Here is a 20,540-nt window from a genome sequence, read left to right as displayed (position 1 = left end):
AATCTCGATTTTTTCCTTCTTCACAAATCACTATGTGGCAACAACAGAGACATGTCACTGCCATGGCTCTCTTCCAAGAGCACTGATGTAGCATGTGTTTACAGGCAACAGTCCAATGAATATTATGTTAACAATTTGTTGTGCTAGTGCTGACCTCTCGTGGTGATTCCAAAAACTTTTCAAACCACCCTCATAGTCCACAGCTAACAGCATTCTCTGACTGATGGAATAACAGCAGAACTGTTGAAAAATGGGGGTAATGGTCTCCATAAGTGAATCTGCAAACTTATCAAATTAATATGGAATCAGGAAAGAGTTTCAGAAGAGTGGACCTCAGGGGTAATCTAACCAATCCGTTAGAAAGGAGACAAGTCTTATAATTCAAATTACCAAGGAATTACCCTGCTGAATGTAACATAGAAGATTCTCTCTGGTATTATCCACAGTAGGCTAATTCTGTATGCAGAAGAGATTCTGGGAGAATATCTGTGTGAATTTTGACCTAATAGATCAAAAATACATCAGATATTTGTGCTGAGGCAAATACATGAAAAGGCATATAAGAATAAGAATAATATTGATCTTCCTTCATAACCTCTATGTGTACTTCAAGCAGGCCTTTGATATTCTTAACAGGGCAGAAATGCTACCACCCAAGTATGTTTCACTTATCCAAGCAACATTTGCTGGTTCCATGGCTGCAGTGCAAATGGATGGAGAACTCAGTGTATGGTTTAGCATTAGTAAAGGAGTCAGACAAGGGGATGCCTTCTCTACAGTGCTATTTAATCAAACTATTGCTGCACCCATTCGAAAGCTTCAAATATCTTGTTACATAGGTACAAAGTTAACCCAAATATGTGCATTGCTGATGATATAGCAATTACTAGTAGAAGAAAAGTTTCACTAGAGAGATCAATAGATGAAGTGAAAGAAGTTGCACTACATAGAGGGCTTGCTATTAATGAAAAGAAGATTAAATACACAAATTTCACCAGGGAGGAAGATAATAACTTGAATAAACTATAAGCAGCTGGTTTCAGTATTGAACATGTGCGCCGCCCGAAGTGGCCGTGCGGTTAAAGGCGCTGCAGTCTGGAACCGCAAGACTGCTACGGTCGCAGGTTCGAATCCTGCCTCGGGCATGGGTGTTTGTGATGTCCTTAGGTTAGTTAGGTTTAACTAGTTCTAAGTTCTAGGGGACTAATGACCTCAGCAGTTGAGTCCCATAGTGCTCAGAGCCATTTGAACCATTTGAACATGTGCAGAACATTGACTACCTAGGATCTAATATTAATTGGACAAATTCCGTGTCAACTGAAATAAAACAGCACATCCTAAATGGTAATAGATGCTTCCACACATTTAAGAAATACGATACTACTGTGCCTGTGTTATCCCGAAGTACGATATGCATGAATGTCCAAGGGGACAGGCATTGGGGTGACTGCAGCTATTATGAAATACATGAAACGTATTCACAGCTGTGAATATGGACAACCATCAGCTGTATAGTGGAATTACAACAACGAAAAGTTGTACCAGACTGGGACTTGAACCCAGATTTCCTGTTTATCATGAGCAGTCATCTTACCATTTGGCTACCCGATCTGACTCACGGCCAGTCCCAAACTTCCATATTAGATTAGATTAGATTTACTTTCATTCCAATTGATCCGTAGTGAGGAGGTCCTCCAGGATGTGGAACATGTCAGAAAAACAACAATACATGACAAATATTTAAACTAAAACAAATAAGCTAATGTACCATTCCACAGGTCCCAAGTGGAATGATCGTCATTTTTTAATGAACACTAAGAGTCATTTTACAAATACTATTGCACTGAATTTAAAATAAAAAAGTTTTATATTTATTTATAAGGTAAGAAACATGTAATACAACTACTGTAATACTTACTTACAATGAACACATTACTGCACTGAAATGGTGCAGAAGTTAGATTATACTTACACACACACACACACACACACACACACACACACACACACACACACACAAATTTTCAGTGAACACATTACTGCACCGAAATTGTGCAGAAGTTATGTTGTACTTATATACAAATCAGTTGGTTTTCCTCAGAAATTCATCAATGGAGTAGAAGGAGTTGGCCACCAATAAATCCTTTAGGCTTCTCTTAAACTGAATTTCATTGGTTGTTAAGCTTTTTATGGCTGCTGGCAAGTTATTGAAAATGTGTGTTCCTGAATAATGCACACCTTTTTGTACAAGACTAAGTGACTTTAAATCCTTGTGAAGATTATTCTTATTTCTAGTATTGATTCCATGAATTGAGCTGTTGGTTTGAAAAAGTGATATATTTTTAATGACAAATTTCATTAAGGAATAAATATATTGGGAAGCTGTAGTTAGTATCCCTAGTTCCCTAAACAGGCTTCTGCAGGATGTTCTTGAGTTCACACCACATATAATTCTTACTGCACGTTTTTGTGCCCGGAAAACTTTAGCTTGGCTTGATGAATTACCCCAGAAAATAATCCCATATGACATTATGGAATGAAAGTAAGCATAGTATGCCAGCTTTTTCATTTTTATATCCCCTATGTCTGACAAAATTCGCATTGCAAACAGAGATTTGTTAAGACGCTTCAGCAGTTCTGTGGTGTGCTCCTCCCAGTTGAATTTATTATCAAGCTGTAATCCCAAGAATTTAACACCGTCCACTTCTTCTATCTTCTTGTCATCATATGTTAGACATATACTCTTGGGACACCCCTTACAAGTTCTGAACTGCATGTAGTGTGTTTTTTCAAAGTTTAGTGACAAAGAATTGGCTAGGAACCAGTGATTAATGTCTACAAATATTTTATTGGCTGATCTTTCTAAGACTACACTTGATTTGCCATTTATTGCAATGTTTGTATCATCAGCAAACAAAACAAACTTGGCATCTGGTAATGTTACTGATGAAAGGTCATTGATATACACAAGAAAAAGTAAGGGCCCCAAAATGGAACCTTGTGGGACCCCACATGTAATTAGTTCCCAGTTGGATGATGCCTGATAGCTTGATACATGTCTCTTTCCTAATAACACCCTTTGTTTCCTGCCAGAGATATAAGATATGTTGTCAACCATGTGTCTGCAAACTGTACTTGTACATCCATACTGTATATTCCTGTACAGGGAAGACATTATACTTGAAAGTGACTTGCCCGGTGTCGACAGATAAATACGATATTGCAGTGCCTTTGTTATTCTGAATTATGATGCAAAGTTCCTTCAGACATGAATGCAATATCATATTTATCCACCAAAACCAGGCAGGTAAGTTTCAAATAACGTTGCCCCTTTACAGGAATATACATAATGGATGTACGTGTACAGGTTGTAAATACAAGGTTGACGACATATGGAAGTTTAGGTCTGGCTGTGACTGTAAGGCAACCACTCACAGTAAGTGGGACATCTGTGTTCAAGTCCCAGTCCAACACAAATTTTCATTGTAATCATTCCATCATTCAGCTGATGGTTGTTCACATTTGCAACTGCGAATACATTTCATGCATTTAAGAAATTGTTGACCTGTAGGTTATTAAACAACCAACAGAAACATCAAATTTAAAAGGTCATAACTGATCAGGGCAGTTGTAACCTACAGATGGGAAACATGGACACTAATGATTGCTGATGAGTAGCTGCTCAGGATATTTGAACACAGTGTTCTGCACAAGATCTGTGGGGCAGTTCAGGCCAACAATGGTTTCTGGAGATCTAAAACAAACACTGAGATGGATCGTCTCAAACAAGAAGCTGATATTGTAAGAACAGTAAAAAGTAGGAGACTAGCCTGGCTTGGACATGCCCTTAAGATGGATACTGCATGAACAACTATAAAAGTTTTTGAATGGAATCCAACTGGAAAAAAGACAGTGAGAAAGGCCACGAAAGATAATGTGGAAGAAGATATAAAATGGCGGAGAATTGTACTGGAGAGGGCAGAATGGAGGAAACTTGTCAAAGAGGCTAAGACCCTTGCAGGGTTGTAACGCCATGACAAGAATAAGAAGAAGGAGAAGCAGAAGAATTCAGCATTCCCTATAAGCTGTCCAACTTGTGGTGGACAAGCATGTGCTGGAGGCAGTGGCAGGAAAGTAGAAAGAGGTCCATGTTTGTGAGCACCATCTGGAGCAGATGCACTCACTCTCTGAAACATTGCAGAGAAGTTTGTAATTGAATGCAGGTCATTTCCCTCTACTTGTCAGCCGAAAAATGTAAATAGAATTTTTTTATAGTACCAAAATTTGAACTAGTGTCCTCAAAGTCAAACACCAGCCCACAAATGTACATAAGCAACACTAGCTATGGAGGAAGAAACACATAGCCTACTCCTCTCAAATAACACCAAGGGGCTGCAGAACTTGAGGTCAGACATACCAATCACAATAATTAGTGTTATTACATGAGGCATTGTTAAGAGATTTAGGGATTAACACAGGGTACTGGCACACTGTCCAGTAATCAATAACTGTATGCCACCACCATCTCCCCTTTAATGGTCATGTACTTTTTCAGTATCATTTGAATTGGATAGTACCAGGTTGACTGCTATGCAACTTGTGTGGATCATGGTGAACTTGTCTATGAAGTGAAAGGTCATGAAAATGCTGTAATCAATGTTCTGAACTGCCTGTCTGCTGAAAACAAGTAATTGTAATGAAATGTGGATACAAAGCATCTATTATGATTTTTCTTGGTGTATTTATCACATCTAAACATTTACCTCAGGCAAATGTATCAAAAAACACAAATCGGTTAAACATTGGAAATTTGGTATATTTTCATTGCAATCATTCTATGCTCAGAGTAACCGATACTGTACATACAATTAAAAGTAAGAGAATGTTACATAATAACACTTAATATTTAAATGTGTATTGTTTCCTTAGGTCTGAAGCTTTTGTATTGTACCAGCTTTCATATATGTGGTATACATTGGTTGGGTGTGCCACTGCCCTGTTTGTGGGAATAATAACAAGTTTCATCACTGGAGCAACACGTGTGGCTGATGTTGACAGAGCATTTCTTAGTCCTGCAGTTCACTGGTTGCTTCCTTCACAAAAGGTATGTTAGAGACATTTCTGTGTCAGTGTGATACAAAGCTTACTGTAAGCACAAGTTTACATCAAATAAGTGAATGAAAAAAAAAAAAAAAATACTCATGGGGAACTCAAATAAAACAGGAATACTCACATAAAGCTTGATTCACTTCCTTCTCATCCAGTGTTGCAGTCTTCTCCTTGATTCAATATCCATGGTGATAATCTTAAACAGTCTCTCTTCCTGAAATCTCTTCCCCTCTTTTATGTAATGGAGGATCCACTTATCTTGAAATTTCACACCTATGATATTTCTCATGCATGCTTTTGCTTTGTCCAGTAATTCCTTTTTTCATCTTTTTCTTTAATACTTTGCTCCTATTCCTTATAGTGTAAGAAGAATATAATACAGTCATGGGGGGAGGGGAGGGGGGGCACTTGCTTAACCCCGTCCGTATTGTATAACCACAATATGTTGAGAGAGAGCTATGAAAATGCAAATAACTCATGACAGGTTGGGAAAACACGTATTGCTGTATTATACTCTACAGATTTAAATTTAAAGAACATTAGAAGTAAAAAATTTAAAAAACTTGCAAATATAGCAATTAGATAAAATTCACTGAAATTGTGGCCAAACAATAAAAAAACACATGACTATTTAGAACACTATCTGCAAGTAACTGTAGGTTCATTTTACCACTACTTTAAATAAGTCAATTATTTCTTTTGGTGAATCATTCACATGTTTTCTTTTGTGAATGTTATTTTATTTTATGTTCATGAGGTGCAATAACTGCATGTGGTTTGGTTCACTTAGTCTGTCCATCAATGCAAGAACTTTTGTTTATATTATCCAATATTTCATGTGTACTGGAATTGTCTTCTGCACTTTCTTCTTCTTCATCATTCTCAGCTTTGACTGTTTACCATTCTTATTTCACACAGAATCAATGTCTTTGTCAACTATGATCTCTGAAATCAGTTCCTCATTGTCAAAAACTGCCCAGCAGTTCATTTCTTCAAAATAAGTTTTGCACTTCATTACATGCAGACTGGAAGTCACTGCTGTTGGAGACTGTCACTACATTTTACCTCTGTTAGATTTTCATTAATGGAACACTCATTCTAATAATTCCTAAGAGTGGTCGGGCTGTTGCTATGCCACAACAAGCCTACTGAATACACAGCCATTTTCAAATTTCAAGAACATCCCCATTTCCTGATTTCAGTTTACTATTGAAGTATGCAGTTCATGACAAATGCTTGTACAATACCCTGATCAACCAGTTGAGTTAGTGCCTCAGAAGTGACATATTGCACATGTCAAACTGTTGAATAATTTAGTTTTGAACGTATTAACGATTTCAGTAAGATACAATTTTCCAGTACCTGTTGTACAACATTATGGACACAGGGCAAGTTTCATGGGCAAAAAATTGAAAATTTCAGTAAGATATATACAACACACAGTGTGGTAAGATATACACTATATCTTAAAAGTTTTGTTAGTAACAGGTATCACACATGTCTCATAAAATAGTTGTCAAAATAGAACACTCATGTAAAAGCAGATGCATGGAGTGCCCATCACACAGTTATCCAAAGAATATGTAACATGAAATGGCAAAACATTTCTGTTTTGACCAGTATTATCTTTGTAATACAATATCATGAAAATTTTCAACGTATTTTTGTTTTTCACTTCAATTTTTCATTTAATCGTTAGCATAATCTGAAAAAATTCAGTTTCTTTTGTGAGATCCACATGGAAAAAAAAAAAAAAAAAATCAATTTCTTCCATGAGATCCATACATCTACCCTCCTCTGTTTTGTGTAGAACAGAAACACTATTTTGTTTTGTCTACTACATGCTTTTCGTCCCTTAAATGAGCAGCATATATCAAAGGGTTGCTTTTATCAGTGTTATAATGTTCTTTAAGCCACGTACATATGTTTCTTCCTGTTTGTCCAAAGTAGAATTTGTTGTAATCCCTGCACTGTACTTTATATATGCCCTATTGGTGGCAGTGGAGTGTTGGGTCAGATTTATGTCCTATATTTGGAAAGCATTGTGTTACTTGTCTGAACATCAATTTTTATTCTTGTTTTATAAAATATGTAGCTAATTTCTCTAGAGATTTGTCTGATATGTGGTAAGATCGCATATTTTTGCTTCTTTTTATTCTCCTTGCTTACTAATGTTATTTCTCTTTTAATCAAACGATGGAAAATCCAGGATGGAATGTAACAGTATCATGAAAAGGAGATGTTTAGGCACAACAAAAAGACTGTCACAAATAAGTTTTCGGCCAACAAGGCCTTTGTCAAAAATAGATGACACACACACACACACACACACACACACACACACACACACACACACACACACACACACACACACACACACACAAACACAAAAAGAAAACTGCAGTCTCTGGCAGCTGAAGCCACACTGCAAGCAGCAGCAGTGCGTGATGGAAGTGGCAACTGGGTGGGGGTAAGAAGGGGGCTGGAACGGGGAGGGGGAGGGATAGTGCTGCTGGGGAGTCCACAAGGAGGGTTGCAGGAATGTAGGATATATTGCAGGGAGAGTTCCCACTTGTGCAATTCAGAAAAGCTGGTGTTGGTGAGAAGGATCAATATGGTGCAGGCTGTGAAGTAGTCATTGAAATGAAGGATGTCATGTTGGGCAACGTGCTCAGGAACAGTGTGGTCCACTTGTTTCTTGGTCACAGTTTGTCGGTGGCCACTCACGTGGACAGACAGCTTGTTGGTTGTCATACCCACATAGAATGCAGCACAGTGGTTGCAGCTTAGCTTCTAGGTCACATGACTGGTTTCACAGGTAACACTGCCTTTGATGGTATAGGTGATGTTTGTGACAAGACTGGACTAGGTGGTGGTGGGAGGATGTATGGGGCAGGTCTTGCACCTAGGTCTATTACAGGGATACGAACCGTGAGGTAAGGGGTTGGTTATCGGGATTGTGTAGGGATGGATGAGTATATTGTGTGGGTTCAGTGGATGGCAGAATACCACTGTGGGAGGGGTGGAAAGAATAGTGGGGATGACATACCTCATTTGAAAATTTTTGTTATTTCTCTCTTATTTATCTTATAGAGCTTATTTTTCTAATCTCTATAGAGTTTCTTAACTAAATCAGTGTTGCATCCCTTTTCTATGGCTATATATTGCAATGTATTTAGCTCTATTGAATGTTCTTATCAGACAGTGGTAAGCAGATTGTTCTGTGTACCATGGCATGAAAAATGCTTTTTTATGTGTTGTAGGATGACATGAGGTATTGTGAATTCTCCCATAAGATGTAATTGGTTCTCAGAAAAAAAAGTTTATGCCCTTCTGTTTTTCGTGCCCCGTGTTGAAATGTATATTTGTGTGAAGTTCATTGAATTTCTGATGAAGTGTGGATGCTTCTTCCTTTGTTCCATTGAACAAGATAATCATGTCATCTACATACTGTCAATAATACATTAAAGAGCCAAAGAAACTGGTACACCTGCCTAATATCGCGTATGGCCCCAAGAGCATGAAGAAGTGCCACAACACAATGTGGCATGGACTCGACTAATGTTTGAAGTAGTGCTGGAGGGAATTGACAGCATGAATCCTGCAGCAGCTGTCTATAAATCCGTAAGAGTACGAGTGGGTGGAGATGTTTTCTGAACAGCAAGTTACAAGGCACCCCAAATATGCTCAATAATGTTCATCTCTGTGGAGTTTGATGCCCATTGGAAGTGTTTAAACTCAGGAGAGTGTTTCTGGAGCCACTCTGTAGCAATTCTGGACTGTGGGGTGTCGCATTGTCCTGCTGGAATTGCCCAAGACCATCGGAATACACAATTGACATGAATGTATGCAGCTGATCAGACAAGATGCTTACATACTTGTCACCTGTCAGAGTTGTATCTAGATGTATCAGGGGTCCCATATCACTTCAAGTGCACATGCCCCACACCATTACAGAGCCTCCACCTGCTTGAACAGTCCCCTGCTGATACACAGGGTCCATGGATTCATGAGGTTGTCTCCATACTCATACACAGCCATCCACTCGATACAATTTGAAACGAGATTCACCAGGCAACATGTTTCCAGTCATCAATAGTCCAATGCCAGTATTGGCAGGCCCAGGCAAGACATAAAGCTTTGTGTCATGCAGTCATCAAGAGTACGCAAGTGGGCCTTCAGCTCCAAAAGCCCATACTGATAATGCTGCATTGAATGGTTTGCACGTTGACACTTGTTGATGGGCCAGCATTTAAATCTGTGTCAATTTGTGGAAGGGTTGCACTTCTGTCAGGCTGAGCGATTCTCTTCAATCGTCATTAGTCCCATTCTTGCAGGATCTTTTTCTGGCCACAGCGATGTTGGAGATTTGATGTTTTACCGGGCTCCTAATATTCATGGTACGCTTGTGAAATGGTCGTACAGGAAAATCCCCACTTCATTGCTACCTTGGAGGTGCTATGACCCGCTGCTCATGCGCCGATTCTAACACCATGTTCAGACTCACTTAAATCTTGATAACTTGCCATTATAGCAGCAGTAACCAATCTAACAACTGTGCCAGACACTTGTTGTCTTATACAGGCAATTGCCAACTGCAGTGTCATACTCTGCCTGTTTACATATCTCTGTATTTGAATACGTGTGCCTATATCAGTTTATTTGGTGCTTCAGTGTACATTATTTTATTAAGTAGCATTGGTTGCTCTTTGAGGAGCTTTTTTCTGTATGATCAAGGAAAAACAACAATGTGAGGAAAAGATAGACTGCTACTTACCATAAAGATGACATGATAAGTTGTAGTCAGGCACAATTAAAAAATTCTTACACATTAGCTTCCGGCCATTGCTTCATCAGAAAAAGAAAGAGAAAAAACTCACTCACTCTCTCTCTCTCTCTCTCTCTCTCTCTCTCTCTCTCTCACACACACACACACACACACACACACACACACACACACACTCAAAGAGAGAGAGAGAGAGAGAGAGGCACACCTCATGCTGCACACATGACTGTCATCCCCAGCAGGTCAGACCGGAATGCAATTGTCATGCAGAATGGAAGCAGCAATCTGGAGAGGGTGGGGAAGGGGAGGGATAACAGTGTACAGGCAGGAGAGGAGAAGAGAAGAGCGCTGTCTGGCAGAGTGTGCTGGGTCTAGACTGCCAACAGGCACAGAGTTTGAAGGCTGTGAGGCAAGAAGGTGGGGAGGGGTAACGGAGCAAAAAAAGGAGAGTAGCTGGGAAGACGAGCGGGTGCGTTGGCAGAGGGTGGGAGACAAGAATACTGAGAAGGTGAGAGGAAAGAGAGGCTATTCTGGTCCCACTGAAAGAATTTCGGCCCTCAATGACCAACACCTCCTACTAATTGCCCATAATCTAGTCTCCCACATCAAAGATGTCAACAACTTCCTCCACTGATTCTCTACCCTCTCCAACCCTTAACCTCCTGGATAACTACTCATCATTGTTAATACCACCTATACACCAACACACATCCTTCATGGCTGTGGTCTTACCATTACTGAACACTATCTTTACCAATGTCCTTCAGACTCCAAACCCACTGCCTTATTCCTCATACAGCTTACTCACTTTATCCTAATTCACAACTATTTCTCCATTGAAGGGAAAGTATACAAACAAATCCGCAGCACAACCATGGGCATCCTCCTCCCTGTTCTTGTTTCCCACCCTCTTTTTGTGTCACCCTCTTCAAATGCAGCCACCCATCTTTCTCCACTGCTCTCTTTTTTTGCTCCGTTCCCTCTCCCCACATCTCTGCCCCACAGCCTCCCAACTCTGTGCCTGTTTGCAGTCATCCCTGCATGCTCTTCCAGAGAGCTCTCTTCTGTCTCCCACCCTGCTGTCTCTTCCCCTTCCCCATCCCTGCTTGCTCCAGATTGTTGCTTCCATTCCATGAGACAGCTGCATTCTGATTTGAGCTGCTGGTCATGTGTGTGTGAGGTGTGTTTGCTTGTGTGAATATACACATTTGTCTGCTTGTGTCTGTGTATGTGCGGATGGATATGTGTGTGTGTGCGAGTATATACATGTCCTTTTTTCCCCCTAAGGTAAGTCTTTCCGCTCCTGGGATTGGAATGACTCCTTACCCTCTCCCTTAAAACCCACATCCTTTCGTCTTTCCCTCTCCTTCCCTCTTTCCTGATGAAGCAACCGTTGGTTGCGAAAGCTTGAACTTTGTGTGTATGTTTGTGTTTGTTTGTGTGTCTATCGACCTGCCAGCGCTTTCGTTGGGTAAGTCACATCATCTGTGTTTCTAGATATATTTTTCCCACGTGGAATGTTTCCCTCTCTCTCTCTCTCTCTCTCTCTCTCTCTCTCTCTCTCTCTATATATATATATATATATATATATATATATATATATATATATATAGAGGGAAACATTCCACATGGGAAAAATATATCTAAAAACAAAGATGATGTGACTTACCAAACGAAAGCGCTGGCACGTCGATAGACACACAAACAAACACAATGATACACACAAAATTCAAGCTTTCACAACAAACTGTTGCCTCATCAGGAAAGAGGGAAGGAGAGGGAAAGACGAAAGAATGTGAGTTTTAAGGGAGAGGGTAAGGAGTCATTCCAATCCCGGGAGCGGAAAGATTTACCTTAGGGGGAAAAAAGGACGGGTATACACTCGCACACACACACATATCCATCCACACACATACAGGCACAAGCAGACATATATATATATATATATATATATATATATATATATATATATATATATATATATATATATATATATATATATATCTGTGTGTGTGTGTGTGTGTGTGTGTGTGTGTGTGTGTGTCTTCTTCTTCTTTTCTTTTTTTTTTTTTTTTTTGTTTCTCCCGCTTTTTCTGATGAAAGCTGTGGTCCCTAAGCTAATGTGTAAGTATCTTTTAATTGTGCTTGTCAGCAACTTAATGTGTCACCTTTACAGTAAGTAACAATTTATCTTTTACTTACATTGTTGATATTCCAACTTGGAGTTTCCATTGTTTGATCAAGAAAAATCTTAGCTAATGTTCCTGCCAGGTTACAGCCCATGGCTAAGCCTTTATTTTTTTTAAAGGCTTTAGCATTAAAATTGAAGAAGTTGTAGGGTAAGATAAGTTTTAAAAGTTGAGTAGTTTGACAATTTCTGCCTGGCTAAGTTTCCCGTATTTCAGAAAACTGTTCTTTAGAATATTAATTGTTTCATCTAGAGGAACATAGGTATGTAAGTGCACCACATCTAATGAAAGAAAATTTCTTCCTATTAGGATGTTAATATTTTTAATCTAATTAGTCAGTTCAGTTGTGCTCTTCGAAAAATGTGGATTTTTCACAAAGTTTAATTGTTGTTAATTATTTTGTTTGATTTTTAACTCAGCAGAGGAGCAGGGCTTGTCTATAGTTTACAATTGATCTTATAGGAATTTTATCTTCATATGTGTTCGATTGTGCTCTTGGATTCATAGCTACACAACTTTGATTTTCCCTGTCTGTAAGCAAAAATTGGCATTTATTAAGTGCATTTTTAAGTAAGTTGTTGAGTTCAGTAATATTATTATATGGAAAACAATTAATGTTTTTTCTGTGTAGTCAGATTTAGATATGGTGACAGCCCAGTTTTCATGGCTCCTGACTTTCTTGAATACTTCACTTTGTCTGTACAGGAAAAGCATTTGTGTTTAAGGAAAGAAATGAAATTTATCTAACTTTCTGACATACGAAAAAAAGCAGTTCTACTCAGACATATTTTTGCAGCAGAGCTGTTGGTGGATTCCATCTCTAATCACCTGATGCTCCAAATATTTCCCCGTTAGGGGTACCAGTTGGCACCCAGATGCTTTCACACTGCAGAGATTAGCTGTCATCTACAGTGTCTGGTCTCCTTTGCTTTGGCGAGTATGAAGTGCCCTGGTGCTGAATGATTTTTTTATGTGGAGAGTTCATAAATCAAGTGAATACCAAGCACAGGCTGATCAGAGTCAAGGAAATGCATAATTCTTAACATGCAATGTTTTTACCTCCAGACGTACTGCAGAGGCTTAAACCTAATCAATTTATTGATTATTTCTGTAATCTTCTCCCTATTATGTGATTTTTAAAATGCCGAATGAAACCAAAATTTATGTAATTGATGTTCCATCCGAAGCTTTTTGTGTATAGTGTTTGTGTTAGTTTAGTGGAATAGTTTGGTGTCCAGACACTTGTCCTCAGAGACATTTATAGAAGAAGATGACAAGGCATTTCATAGGGAAAAATAATTTCATTACACATATTTAAATACGTAATAAAAAAAGTGGGTGGTAAGTGAAGATCTTTCTTGGTTAAAGGAATTTCTACTCCTCATCTTCATTCTGTTGAAGAAAGTCTCTGGTGACGTGGCAGCACCATTAGGCCACCAATTTCATTTAGCATCAATAGTAGAATAGTAAGATGGCTCCGATAGGAAAGTGTAGTGGCGCTTCTCTCTCGCTAAAAAGGCAAAAAATGAACAGTTCTTCGTGTAGAGAATGTGAAAAGCCTGTGATGAAGGGTATTCTGTGTATCAAATGCAACTTCTGGTTACACGAAAAGTGCGCGAAAGTAAATCTAAAGTTCGTCAGCGATGATTTTCCGTGGACGTGTCACGGTTGTTTACGTGACGAAACGGCCGATCTCGGATCTTGTAAGTGCAGTTGATACAAAAAACGAAATTATAAAGATACTACGAAGTGACATTGAGGCATTAAAAACCGAACTTTCGACCATCAAGAAAGAAAACGATACATTAATACAAGAAAAGAAGTCCTGTCTGTGTAAAAGCCATCAAACGGAAAAGCAAGAAGATCACGAAAATACGAGTGACCGATCGGATTTTAAAAACAACAACATTTCAAGTGTTCCCGTTGATGTCTCGGTAAACTCAGTAAGCCAAAAACCGGAAGATAAATATAAATGGAAGGTGGTGACATACAGCAAAAGGAAAAACAAGGCGACAGATACGCAACAAAAGGAAAATGACTTTTTGATAATTGGGGATTCGCTGCTGAAGAATATTGCTGTCCCCAATTGCAAGATCGACGTACGACCTGGAATTAGAACGCAACAGCTCGGTAAACATTTTAAAAATATGGTAAATGCAAGACAAGATACAGCAGAACCAGATTCTGAAACCAGACATAACTATAAAGGGGCGTTTATACATGTTGGAACGAATTCGTTAAGGAGCAGTAGTGAGGAAGAAATGGCAAACGAAACAAGAAACATGATTCGTTCTGCAAGAAATATGTATGCAGGATCTCGGCTGATACTTAGCGGGATAGTAAACAGAAGGTCGGTGAGTGAAAAATATATCGCCAAAATAAACCGTGCTCTTAAAGAACAATGTGATCGTCTTGGGGCAATTTTTATAGACCCAAACAAATTCCTATGTGAAAACTCACTGGCGAAGGATGGCTTACATTTAAATAGACTTGTGCCTGTAACGTTCAGCAGAATGTTTGCAGATGTCTGCAAAACCATTAGAAGCAAGGGAAACTAATATGGCCTGAAGGGGGTGAAAAATCATACACTCTAGCTGGAAAAGAAAAATATAAGCACCATACAAAAAAAGACGATACTAAAGAATTTGCCCCAGAATACAGCTCACAACATGTAAATCAACAAAAGAAAAATTACATAAAAGAACTTCATCAAAATATTCAATACTTTGGTAACAAAAGTTAGAAGCAGAAGTACTCCTGAGTGAAGTAAGACCAGACATATTACGCATAAGTGAACATGGACTAACTGAAAGTAAAATAAATAATGTTGCAGTAAAGGACTACAAACTAGCTAGTTACTTCTGCAGCTCTAAATATAAGGGTGGTGGCGTTTGTATATATATTAAAACAGGTACTCTATCAAAGAATGTAAACAGTGAAGCTGCTACATTGCCTGTAGCTAGAGAAAAAGACTTTGAAGTTACTGGTATAGTGGCAGAGGATTTTAGAGTGTTTTGTGTGTACAGGTCACCATGTGGCAATATTAGCATCTTTCTGAAAAAAATTGCTGGCTTATTGAGAATGAATATGAAGAGAAATTTTATTATATGTGGAGACTTCAACATTGACATGGGAAAAGACACAAAAATAAGACAGGATTTTGAAGAATTGTTAATACAGCATAACACGAAAGTAACAATAACGGCACCAACAAGAGTGACTTCACAAAGTGAGACAGGTATTGACAACATAATTACTAATATGTGTAACTATGAGTCACATGTAGTTCGTACAGAAATATCTGATTATCATGGACAACTAATCAGCTTTTGCAGCAGTAATGACACAGTTGTTGTTGTTGTGGTCTTCAGTCCTGAGACTGGTTTGATGCAGCTCTCCATGCTACTCTATCCTGTGCAAGCTTCTTCATCTCCCAGTACCTACTGCAGCCTACATCCTTCTGAATCTGCTTAGTGTATTCATCTCTTGGTCTCCCTCTATGATTTTTACCCTCCACGCTGCCCTTCAATACTAAATTGGTGATCCCTCGATGTCTAAGAACATGTCCTACCAACCGATCCCTTCTTCTAGTCAAGTTGTGCCACAAGCTCCTCTTCTCCCCAATTCTATTCAGTACCTCCTCATTAGTTATGTGATCTACCCATCTAATCTTCAGCATTCTTCTGTAGCACCACATTTCGAAAGCTTCTATTCTCTTCTTGTCTAAAGTATTTATCGTCCATGTTTCACTTCCATACATGGCTACACTCCATACAAATACTTTCAGAAACGACTTCCTGACATTTAAATCTATACACGATGTTAACAAATTTTTCTTCTTCAGAAACACTTTTTTTGCCATTGCCAGTCTACATTTTATATCCTCTCTACTTCGACCATCGTCAGTTATTTTGCTCCCCAAATAGCAAAACTCCTTTACTACTTTAAGTGTCTCATTTCCTAATCTAATTCCCTTAGCATCACCCAACTTAATTCGACTACATTCCATTATCCTTGTTTTGCTTTTGTTGATGTTCATCTTATACCCTCCTTTCAAGGCACTGTCCATTCTGTTCAGCTGCTCTTCCAAGTCCTTTGCTGTCTCTGACAGAATTACAATGTCATCGGCGAACCTCAAAGTTTTTACTTCTTCTCCCTGGATTTTAATACCTACTCCGAACGTTTCTTTTATTTCCTTTATTGCTTGCTCAATATACAGATTGAATAACATTGGGGATAGGCTACAACCCTGTCTCACTCCCTTCCCAACCACTGCTTCCCTTTCATGCCCCTCGACTCTTATAACTTCCATCTGATTTCTGTACAAATTGTAAATAGCCTTTTGATCCCTGTATCAGAACCAAAACAAACAACCAAAGAAATTAGGATCATCAATGAACAAAATATCAACATCTTTAGAACAATGTTAAGTAAGGAAACCTGGAATGAAACCCTACAGGCCCAGAGTGTAAATGAAAAATATGATGCTTTTATTTCAACAATTAAGTACCATTTTAATGTAGCATTTCCCAAAATAAAGAGACAAGAAAGGCAGCAAGATCAAACACAGTGGATTATCAGTGAAATACTAGAACAGCGAAGGAAGCTTCAGGATGTGAGACGGATGGGCGAAGCTGAAAACTATAAAATGTTAAAAAAAAATTATAGAAAAACAATAAGAGAAGCCAAAGCAAGAGCATTTGACACCACCATAGCGAACTCAAAAAAACAAGGCAAAGGCAGCTTGGAATGCAATCAATGCTGAAAGAAAGGAAAAAGATGGGTCAAACAAAGAAGAAGGTATTAGGTCAATTAAAATAGACAACATAGTAGTCACAGATGATATGGAAATAGCAAACATACTGAATAATAACTATATCAGTGTAGTGGAAAACTTAAAATTGGGAAGAAATAGTAAAAAACAGAATGGTATTAAGGCACCAAAAAGATCATGCAGTACTATGTTCTTAAGACCAGTCACGGAAGATGAATTGCGGAAAACTATACAGAAACTGAAGTCGAAGAAATCAGCTGGTGGTGATGAAATATCAAATCATGTAATAAAGATGGTATGTGAGGAGCTAATAACACCACTGCTGAACATAGCAAACTGTTCTTTCAGAGATGCAATTTTTCTAGAAAAACTGAAGATAACGAAGGTAGTGCCAGTGTACAAGAAAGGGTATAAGGATGATCCCAACAACTATAGACCAGTTTCACTGATATCAGGTTTCTCAAAAATCCTAGAAATGCTTATGTATACCAGATTAGTTAACTATTTGGACAAACATAACAGTCTCATACCCTCACAAATCTACAGAATCAGCAATTACCAGTCTAACAGAATACATTTTACAGTCCTTAGATGAGAAAAAGGTTGTTTCCGCAATGTTTCTGGATCTTTCAATGGCATTTGACATTATTGACCATGAAATGCTGACACAAAAATTAAGCAACTATGGCATTCAGGGGCAACCAGGTGAATGGATAAAATCATACTTGTGCAACCGCAAGCTGTATGTATCATTAGGAAACTTGTACCAATCAGAAACCAAATCCATCAAATATGGAGTGCTGCAGGGTTTGGTAATGGGGCCATTGTTATTTAATGTGGTTGTTAATGATATAGGTGTTGAGGAGGAAGAAAAGAAAATATTGTGTGCTGATGACATGACAATACTAAATAGTGACCAAAATATGGAACAGCTTGAGAGAAGAGCATACATACCTGCAAATGTCACAGCTCAATGGCTGTTGGAAAATGAACTGGTTATAAATCTAAAAAAGACTATGTATGCAGTGTTTAAAAACAAGGAAAAAAGCTGTAGACATGGATTTAGATGTTGATGGAACAAGGCTGGAAGAAGTAGAATCTGCTAGATTCTTAGGTATTCTTGTGGATAATGAACTAAAATGGAAAAAACATATTAATAATGTCTGTAAGAAACTGAGCTCTGTCATATTCTTAATGATGCAGCTATCACAGTATTCAGACAAGAACCTTCTGTGTACAATGTATCATGGACTTTTCGAACCATACTTACAGTATGGAGTGACTGTGTGGGGAAACTCAAACAAACAAGAGACAAAACGAAAGTTCACATTACAAAAAAAAAAAGCAATTAGGACCATCTTAAGAAGAAAGACCTCTGAAACGTGCAGAAACTGTTTCAAGAATTTAGGTATCTTAACTTTTTCATCGTTGTATGTATACAAAACAATAATGTACATCACAAAAGGTAGTGAGGACTGGATTACAAATGCTAATGTACACACCCACAATACAAGAAGGAAGAATGAAATACGGAGCATACCCCACCAACTGGCAATGCTAGAAAGAGGACCCCAGTACTTTGGTATCAGACTACTAAGAAGTCTGCCCAAAAACCTGCAAGATAGTGTACTTCACAATGACTTTCCAAAGAAACTTAAAGACTATCTCATTGAAAAAGAGTTTTAAAGTGTTGCAGAATACTTATGCCATTAAATTTGTATATATTGTTATTCATTATCAGTGATGTGAAAATGTAAGCTAAAGGTGTAGAAAAATAAAAGATAATGAATGTTAATACTTTGACATGTCCTATATTACACATACATTTACTGTACAAAATGTAATCTTACAGGATCAAATAAAATTCAATTCAATTCAAAGTTCATAAGTTTTCATCTGATGCTTGTAATATGTTTTTCGGTGACAAAGTTTGTATGCTTAGGATCCCCTTATGATTTAGAAACCTGTCCTTGATCTGGTTGATGAAACAGCCTATGAAATAAAGAAAAATTGAAGGCCTCAAGTACTTTTCAGGGCTCTCTGCTTCAAAGCAAGGGCACTTTGTCTCCCCGTGGTCCTTGGAATCTCCAGCTTAATTCCAGTAAGTTCTGCCACACTTTCTGCCTCCTCATACACTATACGAAAATGTGAATGAGAATCTCCCATTTTCTTTTCTAGATTCTCACACAGATCAACACAAACACATATACAGAGTGAGTCACCTAATGTTATCGCTGGATATATTTCGTAAACCACATCAAATACTGACGAATCAATTCCACAGACTGAACGTGAGGAGAGGGGCTAGTGTAATTGTTTAAAACAAACCTTACAAAAATGCACGGAAGTATGTTTTTTAACACAAACCTACGTTTTTTTAAATGGAACCACGTTAGTTTTGTTAGCACATCTGAACATATAAACAAATACGTAATCAGTGCTGTTTCTTGCATTGTAAAATGCTAATTACATCCGGAGATATTGTAACCTAAAGTTGACGCTTGAAACCTCCGACGTTCAGTTGCGTGTTGTAACAAACACGGGCCACGGTCGGCGAGCAGCATCTGCAGGGACATGTTTACGATGACGACCGTGTTTACGAGTGTGGCTGTAGTGCACTGTTGCTGTTTGGTCTAGCTGTCGCAATGTCCCCATGTAGCGCTTGCTGCTACTGTTGTTCTGCATTCGTCTCCACACGCAGACCAACTGTAGTACACCGTGTTACCAGACGTCTGTGATACTGTAGTGTTGTAGGAACTGTGACAATGGTATATTTGAACTCTGAAAAGGCGGAGATGATACTCATCTATGGCGAGTGTCGACGAAATGCAGCTGAAGCCTGCAGGGTGTATGCAGAACGGTACCCGGACAGAGAGCATCCAACGTGCCGCACATTGGAAAACATCTACCGCCAACTGTATGCAACAGGTATGGTCATAGCATGCAAATGGGTCCGTAACAGGCCCATCACAGGAGAAGCGGGTGCAGTTGGTGTGTTAGCTGCTGTTGCCATGAACCAACACATGAGTACACGGGACATTGTGAGAGCCGGTGAACTGAGTCAAAGTAGTGTCATGCGCATACTGCATCGTCACCACTTTCACCCATTTCATGTGTCACTACATCAGCAATTACATGGTGATGACTTTAATCATCGAGTGCAATTCTGTCAATGGGCATTAACAGAGAATGCGTTGCAGTTCTACCTGTTTACTGATGAAGCGGGTTTCACAAACCACGGGGCAGTGAATCTACGGAACATGCATTACTGGTCCGTGGACAATCCTCGCTGGCTCAGACAGGTAGAGCGACAGCGACCGTGGACTGTAAATGTAAGGTGCGGAATCATTGGCGACCACCTCATTGGTCCTCACTTCATTGCAGGGGCCCAAACAGCTGCAACATACATCGCGTTTCTACAGAATGATCTGCCAACATTGCTCGAAAATGTCCCACTGGAAATGCATTGATGTATGTGGTATCAGCTTGATGGTGCACCTGCACATTCCGCAATTAACACTAGGCTGACCCTTGACAGGATGTTTGACGGGCGTTTCATAGGACATAGAGGACGCATAAATTGGCCAGCCCATTCTCCTGATCTTACACCTCTGGACTTCTTTCTGTGGGGTATGTTAAAGGAGAATGTGTACCGTGATGTGCCTACAACCCCAGAGGATAT

The 20,540-nt window shown here is 38.9% G+C and overlaps 1 protein-coding gene across 1 annotated transcript in view; it reads left to right on the top strand.

Moving 5' to 3' along the window:
- LOC124606785 (sodium-coupled monocarboxylate transporter 2-like) overlaps window positions 1–20,540 on the top strand; it is a 237,205-nt gene that overhangs the window by 211,749 nt on the left and 4,916 nt on the right. The window contains exon 14 of the mRNA XM_047138848.1: window positions 4,930–5,104. Within this exon, the coding sequence (XP_046994804.1) occupies window positions 4,930–5,104 (175 nt within the window). The remainder of the gene's footprint in view (window positions 1–4,929; window positions 5,105–20,540) is intronic.

This window comes from Schistocerca americana, chromosome 3, assembly GCF_021461395.2.
Source record: "Schistocerca americana isolate TAMUIC-IGC-003095 chromosome 3, iqSchAmer2.1, whole genome shotgun sequence".
NCBI classification, from domain to species: domain Eukaryota; kingdom Metazoa; phylum Arthropoda; class Insecta; order Orthoptera; family Acrididae; genus Schistocerca; species Schistocerca americana.
This window is presented reverse-complemented; position numbering and strand designations above follow the sequence as displayed.